The 13284-nt window shown below is 36.2% G+C and overlaps 1 protein-coding gene across 1 annotated transcript in view; it reads right to left on the reverse strand.

Moving 5' to 3' along the window:
- Nucleotides 1-13284, reverse strand: part of HMGCLL1 (3-hydroxymethyl-3-methylglutaryl-CoA lyase like 1) — a 73326-nt gene that overhangs the window by 43563 nt on the left and 16479 nt on the right. The window contains exons 2-4 of the mRNA XM_054383561.1: nt 7249-7326; nt 6160-6267; nt 1711-1806 (exon numbers count right to left, since the gene is read on the reverse strand). Of these exons, the coding sequence (XP_054239536.1) occupies nt 1711-1806; nt 6160-6267; nt 7249-7326 (282 nt within the window). The remainder of the gene's footprint in view (nt 1-1710; nt 1807-6159; nt 6268-7248; nt 7327-13284) is intronic.

The raw sequence follows: 13284 nt of genomic DNA on the forward strand, positions 1-13284 counted from the left end.
AAATACCTATCCTCTAGAGAAAGCCTGTTCCTCATAAATGCCAGGAAGTCATTCTCATGCTAGGAAAGCTCTGTAACCTACACATACCTAGAGCAGCAACATAACCAACAGGGATTTCCTTGTTAGAGCCAAGTCTAGGATCAAGGGCTCCACTGGACTTGGTGTCAGAGCCAATGTGGATAATATGTGTGAATTTGCTGAGCAAATGTCTCAGAGCAAACACCAGTCTAGAAAATGTGTAAATGTGGTGACTTCACTGAAGGTGTAATTAGCCTGAGCTTATACTCAGTGCCTCAGTAAATCAACTAACATGAGGCAAACGACAATGCTGAAAGCCAAATGATAGGAGAAATAGGCTTAGGAGAATAGGTAATTCATTAATTCTCACTCCAGTGAGAATAATACTCTTGTTGTTTAAAAAACAAAAAATGGAGCTTCTTGCTTTACTCTCTGCTTCTGCAGGATAATATCTAAGCTTCAGCAACTATTACAGGAACAAATATCCTTCCAATTGAAGAGAAAAAATAGCAGCAAGAGCTCACCTACAACTATTTTTACATTGTTTTCCATTCCTTATATCACCAAGCACAGTGTAGAAATACAGCAGATTTATTTCTACTCATACAAGCCACCACTGAAGACAAGACTGTGGCACTACAAATCTAATTAATGATAGTTAACAGGATTCTATTTTAACAGAGATTTCCTATATAGTAAAGAAACTGGATAGAAATTGTTGCATAGACTACAACACAAATGTCCATCAAGCAATATGCTTTCCAAATATGGCTTGTCCTAAGCATAAAAGCAGGAAAAAATTTCAGAAAACAAAAAAGTGAAAAGTTTTAAATACCAATGGTTACATTTTAAGACTGAACTGCTCCTTTTTTTTTTTCAATTCCAAACACTTTGAATCTATAATTTCGAATCTTCATTTTGTATGTACTGAAACAATTTAAACTTTCAAACCATAGCAAAATGAAATGCAGAATTTAAGAAATCTAATACATACTATAAGGCATTTTTATTTCAATGACTTTTTCCTCATCCTTCTTCACTTCTTTCTAATAAGAAGACATACTTCAGAAACTTTTCTACGGTCAACAAGTCAAGTAAGGAGAAGGAACTGTCTTTCTAAGGCAGACCTTATTGCTCTCTACAACTACCTGAAAGGAGGTTGTAGACAGGTGGAATTTGGTCTCTTTTCCCAGGCAACCAGTGACAGAACAAGAGGACACAGTCTCAAGCTGCACCAGGAAAAGTTTAGGCTCGAGGTGAGGAGAAAGTTCTTTTCAGAAAGAGTAATTGGCCAGTGGAATGGGCTGCCCAGGGAGGTGGTGGAGTCACTGTCCCTGGAGGTGTTAAAAAAAAAGACTGGATGTGGCACTTGGAGCCATGGTTTAGTTGTCAGGTGGTGTTAGATATTAGGTAATAGGTTGGACTTGATGATCTCTGAGGTCTTTTCCAACGTGGTTGATTCTGTGATTCTCTTTATATACAAGCATCATTTATAGGAACTTTCAAAGACTGTTTGATCAGTACTTCTTATTAAGATATTAATACAGAGAGCTTCACAACAAAAAACTTAATTAAAAAAAATTAGCTTAGCTCTATCAGGACAGGTTATATGACATTAAAAAGACAGTTTATGGTACTGAACGGTTAGTATCTGCAATGTGAAGGAGATAACTGTTGTATGAATGCACTTACAGCAGAATGAAAACCTTGAAGATTAGGTGTGAGAACAGGATACTCAACTCCAGGATGCCGCTTAATGCCTCTCATTACTTCTTTGTGGTCTGCCATCTAAAATATATACATAATTTATATTGATGAGCAGTTATTTTCTGATTTTATGCAGCTAAGTAAGCAAAAATTGGCTTAGACAGTGCTTTTGCCTTCATTAGGTATACTGTTAGCATTAAACTGATGTTGTACAAGCACTCTTATTTTGGACTTCTTAGAGGTTTTCCAGTTCTATATGAATATAGAATTTGGGCTAAGATTTCTACAGTGTTTCTTTTTGTGTATATCTGTAAATGTGTAATTTGAATCATAAATTAATCAACTATTACTGCAACTTTAATTAATCTCAGTGGACTCAATATGTGGAGTTAACAGAAGAACTGACATTTTAAAACAATCCAAATCTTGAAAACTTCAGCACTCTGATAAATGTGACTTTACAACCTTAAGCCTAAGTGAACTTGAATTACTCAAAACTTTATCAGTATATTTGAAGACTAAGCAGATATCCATCCTTAAAAGTATAGCAAAATCCAGTTCTCTTTGTAGTGTAACATTGTGATATACTTTAAATTTTCTTTCAAAAGAAGAAAATATTTATTGTAGCAAAGGTCAAAGACCATTACTTCATTCAAGCATTTGTTATCCTTAGTCTTCCCTCACAGAAGAAACTGTGTTTGTAAGATGGTCTTACAGTTTTCTAACTCAAGATTAACAGTATTCCATGCACAAATCAAGAAGATAAATCAAAGACTTGTTCATGTAAAAAATGGTAAATTATTTAGACATGGATATTTTATTGAAAGAAGTGGAAGAAAAATAAGTTTATTTTTAATATTGTGCATGCCTAAGAACAGTACATAATAAAACATATCCTTACTATTTTATATCTCACAGACTTTGAGTTTTAAAACTTAAGAGTGCATTTTAAATATTTTCATAAAAACAAATCTTCCAAGAAAACATTAAACTGGATTTCTGATTCTCTTTATACTAATGAAAAGTCATTTGAGGAGTATTTTATGAAAAGATTATGAACTACAAAGCTTTCATTGCTCAGTATTTTCAACAAATATTGACAGCCTTTCAGTACCACAATTCTAAATATGTGATATTGAATTATATCTGATTAATAAGTGGCAATACTACTGGCAATTTGGAATCTTCCTGTCACTGGTTTCCTATTACAAAAATGAATGGATTAAAAATACCAGAAAAATGCAGGTGTGCCTCCTCAAATGTAAGCCCGACATGCATCTATAAGGAAGTGGATATATGGCATGAGAAGCATCTTATAGCCAGTCACAACGTATTTCTCATCAGGAAACAAGTGATGGCACAAGCCAACTTTTAGTAATTGCTTCTACATAAACTAAATCAGTGTGACCACCTAACATATCTGATAAGTTCTCAAAAAACCCCACATTTGGCAATGCTTTTGTTTTTTAACAACAAATTTTCATTCCTTAATTTTGTATAAATTGTATCTACATTTCCTGGGGCAAGGAATAATGTTTGAAATGAAATGATTAATTAAATGGCAAATGCTGGAACTAATTCCACTCTTCAAAGTTATAGCCTGACTTAAAGCATGCTAAAAAAACCAAAATTACAATATTTCAACAAATAATATGTATTACATTTGTCCCACTACTATTTTTCCTGTAAGTAAAATCTCTTTGTAAAATATATTGCATGTCAGAAGATTTTAAATTGTAATACAATAATTCTTTTCCAAATTTCTTTCAAAATAAGCTTTCTAATAGTAGGTATTTATAAATTTTGGCCGTTTAGGTTAAAGGTGTGGGATCCTGTTTTATATGGCACCTTGCTACTGGGGAACCTTTCCTCTCAGCTTTTTTTCAGTAAAACAATCTCTGCCAAGAAAAACAGTGGAGTGGAAACCACAAGAGAGCTTTAAAATACTAAGAAAAGAAATAAGTGAATGAGTGATCTAAACATAACCATGAATTCTATTCCCATGACCTATGAAAAGAAGAATGAAACAAGCAAAGCAAAGACAAAGTCAAGACTGCACTCCCTATCAAAGCAGCACAATCTTATCTTTTGAATAAGACATTTTAAACACAAATTAAGTCATTAAAATAAAGTATTCAGACACGAATTTAAGATAAAAATTGATTGTTCTATATTTCAAAAACTGACAACCCTGTGCTAAATTTGGTGTTTCTAATAGCTCACAGGAAAAGGAAATCATTAAACAAGAAAATAAGAAACCCACCTTGCTTTAGACTTTTCCTTCTCATTTTTTAAAATCCATATTACTCACTGTTGCTGTAACTGATGAATTTTGATGGCACTGGGAAAAACAGCCTGTTCACTGTTAAGACACAGTATCATTGCCACTATACTGACACCAAAAAAATCTGCATTATCAGTGCTCTCTTCCCCTTTCCTATTGTCCTTCCTTTAGACCCTTCCCTGGTGATCCCAAGAATACTGAAATTAATCAAAGGAGTCCCTCAGAATGCTGTAGAGGAACAGCACAGTTTGTTCAGTGAACTCATGAATAAGAAAAAGTATGATCATACTATGTTTTTCTCTGAGGAAAGCCTGGAATACAGTCCAGGCCCAGGATGTATTCTCAGTTTAAAAATGGACAAATATTATATACATTTTGATAGGAGATATGCAACAATATATGTTTAAAATTGAAGTATTTTCTCAAAATAATTACTTTCATGTTTTATGTTGCAAATAACTTGTGCTTTCTTTACATGTAAGCACTCAAATGTGTAAACAAGTGTGTAACTTCTTGAAAATTAGTTTAAATTACATAGACAAGTATTAACTTGTTTTCTTACTTGCAGGGAACAGTGAAGTTTGCACAAATAGGATCTACATCATATGCTTGAGGACTAAGTATGAATTTGCAGTGTTAAATCTCACATGAAAACCTGGCACTTTAAATGGCAACATAATTTTGCTGCTGACTTCAGAAAGCTAGGCTTTCTCCCAAATTGCATCAAATGTAAATATTACTTTTGGAAAAACAATATGCAAATTATGATTCATCAAAACTCAGTATGACTGCTGATAAAGTGCCAGAACTGCAAAATAACGAACATGCCTTACTACTACCAATACTACATATACAAAGGTCTCAAATTTAGGTCCATCAAACACACTTCCAAATGTGGAAAATGAAATGTCATTTAGGGAAAAACGGGAAAAAAAAGAACTATGCTAACTTTCTTCTTTACATTGATGACTATTTGGAAGAGCAGAACAAAGGTAAGAACAACATTAAATTAATGACATGTCACCATCCCAATTCTTTAGTTACAACTGAATGTTCACAGAAACACAAGTACTTTCTTTGCCTCTATTCTACAACACAACATTAACATTGATTGGAAAGTATTTTCTCTATATTATTAATTGCAAAAAGTCACTGCCCTTTTGTCAGCAAATTCAAAATCAGGACAGAATCTGCAACATCTCTCCTTAACATCCTTCAACATGTAAGTATGTGTTTGTATAAATATGTGTATTAGTGTTTTGAAAAGGAGGACTGCATGGTGGATAGATACACAGAAGTGTACCAAGTGCAGCAAATACTAAAAAGGGGTGGCTGGCTTCTGGACAGAGTTAAGTTTCCATGATTCTCCATACAATCTACATGGCTGGGTGTGTCTACTGCATTAGTTTGGTGCTAGGGAGCACTCTTGAGACGTTTATTCGGTTTGCACATGCCCTGTGCATAAAGGTTTTCCTGCCCTGATTCTAGGGATCTGAATTGGTGTTGCTTCCAAGAGTTTATAAGAGCAACTTGAGAAGCCTCAATCAGCCTTGGAGCTCATCACTAAACCACTGGAAAGCAGATGAGCATAGGCTATGTTAAGAAGTCAATGTGGTCTACCCTTCCTTTTCACTCAACTTCACAGCAGCTTTTAAGCTCTCATGCATTCTCCACTCCTGAGAAACAGCGCAGCTGCACAGCGGCAGCCAAGCCTTTGCTTGGCCACACCATACTGACTGGATCTTGACCATATCTCCCAGACTGTGGATTCACTGGAGTACGTGTACTGGTTGGCCTGGTTACCCTCTCCAGATCTGCTCTTCTCTCACAGGCTGTTGGACTGCCCTTTAATCAAAAATCTTTCCCCTTCGCTACTAGAGCAACCTACTCTTACTGCTGATGAGTTAGGAATTTAACCAGCTTTCTGCACAGCTTACTTCTTTTGCTTCAGTTATAACTGACTACTTTTTAATAAATAGTCCAGCTTCAGCTAATCTGAAAAAGCTGAGTAAACAACATCTGACAACAATTTTACAACAAAACATTATTTCTCTGCCATTCTCCTGCATAATTATACAGTCTGTACTACTGAAAAACTCCACTACATGGAATGGCATTTACTTTGAAACAGTGGTGATGATTTTACATACCTGAGGCACCCATTTGGATGAAACAAAACTGGTCACTTCTATTGCAGGCAGGCCTGTTTTAGAAAGCCGGTTGATTAACTCGATTTTGATGTCAGTTGGGACTATCACCTATGGACATGGAGACACAGTATAGTAAAGTATTTCATACAGTAAGAAACTTCTGTAGGTGGAACATTCTCAGTACATAATTAATATTTACTTTTAAAAATAATGAACTGTATTCACACATTACACCATAACTATACTGTTCCCTGACAGTAGAACGATACAGCACAAGGAAAGCACTAGGCAGTCAGTATTACTCCAGTTTTTGTCCACCACAAAAGAAGGAGGAAGCATTTCTGTGTAACTGGTTATAGATCTGGCCTCACTAATTGTTAGCAACCAAATACCAACCTAGCAAAGTAACAAAGGAAACAGTAACACAGAATAGTCCAACCAGAGAAAAACGGGAGAACAAAGCTCCACAGCTGAGGCAGAGTAATTCCATTAATACTGCTAATATTTTCAATAGCTGTAGCAACAATACACAGAAGCTTATTCTCCTGTTTGTGGAAGCACATGACTCTTTTGATACATATACCCTGTTTTACATAGTATATTTTAATTTTCTTCCATTCTTCCCTACCACCCTTCAGGCAAATAGTAATTTCAAAAAAACTAATTTCCAGGATTTGGTCCTATGCCTGTTCAGCAGTAAGTATGATAAAACATACTGTACTACTCTTACCATAGTAGCACTTGTAGCACAAACACATACTATAAGGGTAATCAGTATTTCATGGAGTTTACCAGTTATGTCATGACAATGTTAATAACTGACACGAGAAATTCCAGAAAAAGAAATGGCAGTTGAGTAACTTGGTTCATTAACCAAGTATAGAAAGAATTTATACGATTTAACGTCTGGCTGAAGAGTAATATACTTTTATTCTAGTATAAAAAACAGTTATTAATATGAAAAGACATAAGTATATTTATAGGATTAAATAGAAGAAACATGATTAGCAGGGTGTGTTTTACAAAATAAAAACAACAGTGATATCCACGTCAAACACCACAAATGAAAAAAAAAAAGAGAAAAATTACCTTTTCATTTTGTAATCCATCCCTTGGCCCAACTTCTACAATCTTTATGTATTCAGGCAGTCCAGATGCTTGAGATTCCTGAAAGAAAAATCAGTACTGAAACACAAAACAATGACAGTCACCAAGATGAAAAGTACAGCTTGTAACTTGTCCTCTCATATGATTCTGGGCATAGTCATAAGCCTGCTCATGGCCTTTAAAAATCCATGAGAACATGGTTCCACACCTTGAGTTAGGGAATAAAAGTTAAAAGCAGAAATTACCCATGTGCATGTCCTACTACTCCACTGAGGCCACAAATGTTTATTACAAAAATGTGCATAAAACCATAAATGAACATTGTGTTTTACATAGTGAGAAATATTCTCATTTCAAAAAAGCCTCCCAACAAATGATCCAGTCCTCCAAACTTCTAACTGAATTTTCTCAATTTAACTGAACATTTACTTCTCTGTAAGACTAGGCTATAAATCTGAAAAGAACAGAGCAGTCAAGAAAAGCTGAAGACATTATTAATGAAAGATGAAAGTAATTCCTCTGCCTGAAGATGAAGGTTTTAAAGAAGGATTTAAAAGAGAACAAGGAAGATCCCTGGTAGAATTTTCCAGGTGTAAGCAGCTCTGAAAAGGCAGGAGGTTGACAGTGACAGGAGGAAAGGCAGTGGTAAGGTCAATGGGCTAAGGAGAGCATGGGGAGCTGGAGAGGGAGGAAAGAGAAACAAGAGCAGAAAAGCAGGTGAACGGAAATGAAAACTTCCTTTTTTTATTATTTAGCTGCTCTGTTATTGAATCAAGTTGACAGATGTGGCAGTTAGTGTACCCTGGGCCTTTAAGTCCTGAAAAAGTTCAGAGCAGTTGCTTAAACTGACCCCTAAAAGCTGTGGTCAAATAGCAGACTTGGGGAATGCTACCCACACCTACAGCAGCAGACAGGAAGGATGCAGGCAGCCTTGCCAGGAGCTCTGGAGACACACTGTTTTCTGCATGGCACTGAGTACAGAATCCAACCCAGTGTCTCCATTCAAGTGCGAAAAATCCACGCTGGGACTAATGGGAGCTACCTGTAAAACAGCTGCTCCTGCTGCACCCATCACCTCCCCTGAGAGTTAACCCACCACGGGAAGCAACACTCTGTCAGTCAAGGGGTAGCAGCTCGCCCAGAGACGAGAAGTCACTTCTACAGTGCATGAATATGTCCACTAATCTCTCCAAAAACAGAGGAAAAACCCATTCCTCCCTGGCTAGTATCATAAGGGTTGTTCAACCATATGGCTGCTAATTTGTCCCCATGGTAATGGACAATGAGCATTCATACAACACCTTTGGTTTCTCCCTGAATTCTCAGAGCCTGTGGATAACAGTAAGTTCCCTGCAGCACAAGCCAAAATACAATCAGCATATTTCAGAGCATTTACTGTGCATTTATCTGAGCCCAGTAAAAAGAATGGGAAACAGCTGTACAGTATCTATTTGATCACATGGAACATCTGGTAAATTGAAACTCTGTCAGGCTGTGCAAAGCCCACACTTGCTGACAGTGTAAACCTACTTAAATGTGAAGGTAAAACTCACATCTGCTGCATATTCTCTTTTTTTAAGTTATTTTCACAAACATGGCACTGCTTCAGCACTGTGGGCATAAATCTGGGCTATTTCATGATTATCAGATGCTTCTTGTTACAAGACAACTGCCACAACGGCGCTATGAGAAAAGCTGTGACTGGAAAAAAAACGTAAAATAGATTATGTGAACCAAAGCTTAATTTAGAACATGAAAAATGTCCATAAAACTTCAGTGGCAAAAATGTTCAATTTCTAGGCCAAATCCTGTAAATCCTATTCAGTTCCTACTGTGATAAAACTTTTGCTGAAGTCAAAGAGCAATCAACCTGTCTTTACAGAACTGTTCACACAGCTACAGCATGGGCAGCAGCCACTCACACAGCCGTTCAGAGGCTACCTGTAGCCCTTGGATTATGTATGGGACAGAAGTTTGGAATGGACATTGCAGAAAGACATTCCAGTATTGAGTTTTGTTCTCCAACTCTAATATTACAGGCATACAAACTCTTTGAGCCATAATCCAGGTCATTCATTACCTGATTTTTTTCTATAGTCTCTCTATACATTAGTCAGTCCCAACTTAAATTTATTGCTCTTGAACACAACACTGAGAATCATGCACAGGATGACTTTCACAGGGAACACAATAGCGAAAACTTAAAGCAGTACTACAAACAAATCCTTGCACTATGAGCTGATGAACTAACAGTTTACAGTATGTATCTTGTCTCTGAGTCCAGTAAAATCTTGCTGTGCATTGAATTTCATTTTGTTTCATCTATAGTACACTGACTGCTTCTGCTTTCAAGTGACTTGGTTCCTCCTGTGTGACATCCAGTGTGGTACTGACAATGTCTCCTGTCTTCCTGTCATCAGCAGATCTTACCACCTAGAAATTTTCTGGTGGAAATATCTGGACGAACACCTTTGCCTTATTGTAACACAACACACATCATCTCAAGAAATGTAGATTAGTATTAGAAGGGTTTAAAAAACAAAGAAGACCTGAGGAACTCCACCAGCCACTTCTCTTTAGTCTACTAAACCTGATTTCTACATTCTCTCTTATTTTCTCCTCAGCCAGGTTCTTACTCATCTCACAAATTCTGTTCTGGCTATCCTTCTCCCCAACAAAATTAACAGCTTCTCTCGTGCTGCATAGCTGAAGCTCAGATTACTAAGCAAGTGTAAGAGAAGTAGAATACTTAGGTTCAGGCCCTCTGTACCATTTATGCATTTACAGTGCATAATCTTCCAAGACATCAGGAGATACGTACTTGACAATGCTGTTAAGAAGAAAAAAAGAGACTCTCTGCATTCTTGGGAATTATTCTGATCACAATACCACACTTGCAGAATATGTGGACATCACTTGAAACACAGCTGAAGATAGCTGAGCCATCAGTCACATTCTGTGCCAGGCTCAATGCCATATGCATTCACTAGACAAGCTTAAAATTCACAGAACAAACTGAAGCCTTTAAGCACTTATACAGAGTTTAGACATTTCTCTGTTTACTGTCTGAATGATTAGACCTTAACCAGGACTCAGAGTTCATGAATTGAGGCACAGAGTTCCTCAGACTCTTAACTAGAGGATTCCAAATGTGCACCAAGGTAAAATGAAGGACTTTCAGAATCAGAATGATAAACTTAGATAATTTCTACACCTTTAAATATGGCATTAAATGTTCTACAGATAATAAATAGAAAATATAAATAAATAGAAAAATTAAAAATAAGTTTTATATTTTAAGAGAATCTTACAAAGGTGAACCTTACAGAAGTATGTAAGTACTTACATTAAACTAAATATGTCAGGTAAATATTTTCTTCTTTTTTCAGATAAAACAGAATTGTATTATATAAAGTATTTTTATGTAACAAAGCATAAAAAGTAGTTAGAGTTGATACTTAGAGGTGAATGCTTATTGAATTATATATTGCTCGGTTAAAGAGTAATGACCACTAGAGTACGATGTTTGAAATATCAAAAAAAGGAAATAGTTGACATAAAAGACTAAGAGCCTGGAAAATTTGTGCTTCCCATGTATCAAGCCTTGCCAAAAGAGAACAAAAAGCATATAAAACCACAAAAAAATGCCTCCCTCAAATCAGAATGCAGCCAAAGAGTCTTTAAGAAAAAAAAGAAAAACCATGCTGTTCAACTTGAGACACTGAATGCCAAACTTCTGTATGGAAACATTCTCCCTGAGTTATAAATAGCTGGAAATTCAAGTTTATTATAGAAAACCCTAGTAACCCTTAATTAGAGCAGTATAATCTTCTTAACATGACCATAAACTTAATCAAATTAAATAAACACAGTTCTTTTAACTACTTCTAGTAAACATGCTGAGGTTCCTTCAGAATTTATTAATCCTTCAGATTTTTATTCCATGGAGCTCATTCATATGGGCACTAACAGCACTGGCAAATATTACCCAGAGCTGCTCAAAAGTAGCTGGAAGGACCCAAAAGCAAGGGAGAAGTATCTGGAGGTTCAAGTCTTCTCAGTATTTCTAACCAAGCAAAGATGAGGCTCTGCTTTCCTTTTTCCACAAGGTGATGTTCTGGAACAGAGGATAATTGAACAAAGGTAGGTCCATCTCCTACAAGGAAGAATTCAGGAAAGATGCTTTAAACGAGGATCACCAAGGATGTGGCATCGTAACTCCGCAAGCACGTGTGCAGTAACATGGACATATGCCCCAAAAGTGGGAAAAGGTTATGAGATAGATGATATGATTGCTGGAAGGAAAATAAAGAAAACAGTGGTCAATCTTCTGAACACACAGATGTCTCTAAACTTTACAAGGCATAGTGAAAATAAACAGGAAGAAATTAGAATCTTAGTGCACAATTAAATAACAATTGAAGAGGCATTGCAGAGATTTGTTTATAAAGCTCACACTACCGGAAGGTAGGCATAAAACATATTTCATTCCCAAGTTAACTGGGGGGAAAATGGGGAAGATTCACCTGTGAGACATAAGTAATATATAGTTTTCCCAGAATCATGTTCAGTCAGCTCTTGAATAGCTTCATGGATGGAAACTCCTGGGTAACCTTCTCCAGTGTTTACCACTGCCACAATAATAAAGGCTTCTCCGATGTTTATGTGGAATTTATTATGCTTTACTTGGTGTCCATTGCTGCTTTTCCTGTTGATGACTTCATATTCTTTATTCACTACACTAGGTATTTGTACATATTGATGAGATCCCCTTGAGCCTTCTTTTCTCTAAGTTAAACACTCACAGCTCTCAGCCTCTCCTCATATGACAGATGCTCCTGTCCATTAATCACCTTCATGGCCCTTTGTTGGATCTAATCCAGCAGGTCTATGTCTCTCTTATACTGGGGATTAAATTTACAGGTATTACTTTAGTCCAGCTCTTCAAATTTAATTTGAATGTACTCACAACTTCTATTAGAGGGCGTGTGTGAGTTCATGAAAGAGTGCTGAATACATACATCAAGAGGTTATCTGAACTGATTGATAATTCACTGTATGGATTTCTATTGTAAAGTAGTAGCTCTAATGTTTCTACTGTCATTTCCATTAATTATCAATTAATCTGCTAGTACACTTATTGTAGGGTTGTTTACAATAAAATACAAGTCATTCATATGAAAATAGAAGAAACATGACTTTAAACACAGGAATTCAGCTACATTGCAAATGCTTAGGCTGATGAAATGGAAATAATATTAACTGACAAACAGTAAGAAAAAATATTACTTTATTTAGAAATTAGAAATTAATGTTTCATTAAAAGAACTGTACCTATTGAGCAGAATTCTAATGAACTGACAGTTCAAAAGATAACAAATTACATTAACAGGGAATGCTCCAGAGACTGTAAAAAAAAAGTGGCTGTATGAAGAATAATCTTACACAAATAGAAAATTCAACTCACTACTCAAGAACACGCACAAAGAATTCATACAGAAAGAACTACACTACTCAAGAACATAAACACTATAAAAGGCAAAATATCATTTATATATTGCTATTCCTTCCGGAATTCCAAAGCTACAGAAGACAAGGTTTAAGAGTAGTATTCAGCTCAAGGTTAAGAAACTTCATCTCATTCCTGCTGAATAAACATATGCATTTGGAGTTATTTTGGAAGACTTAAATGTTCTGGCCTCCAAGTGCAGTTCAGGAGGTGCACGGGTCTCACTTTGTCCATTTACCGTAGGTCTCATTTCAAATCTCTCAAGATGTCTATACACCACAGGACATCTTAAATGGCATGAGACACATCTGCTAGATAATTGAACTGACCTTAGAAATGTTGCCCCTCATGAAGATGTCTAAATTTCAATTGCAGCTGAAGGAGATCTATTTAATATGGCTGAGTGCAATAAAGACCAATCCAGGTCTCCTGAAGTTCACACCTAGTGGCTGATGATCTCAGTCACCAGGTTTATCCAACTGCTTGAAGACTGACTGTATGCCACTCCA

This window comes from Indicator indicator, chromosome 9 (genome assembly GCF_027791375.1).
Source record: "Indicator indicator isolate 239-I01 chromosome 9, UM_Iind_1.1, whole genome shotgun sequence".
NCBI classification, from domain to species: domain Eukaryota; kingdom Metazoa; phylum Chordata; class Aves; order Piciformes; family Indicatoridae; genus Indicator; species Indicator indicator.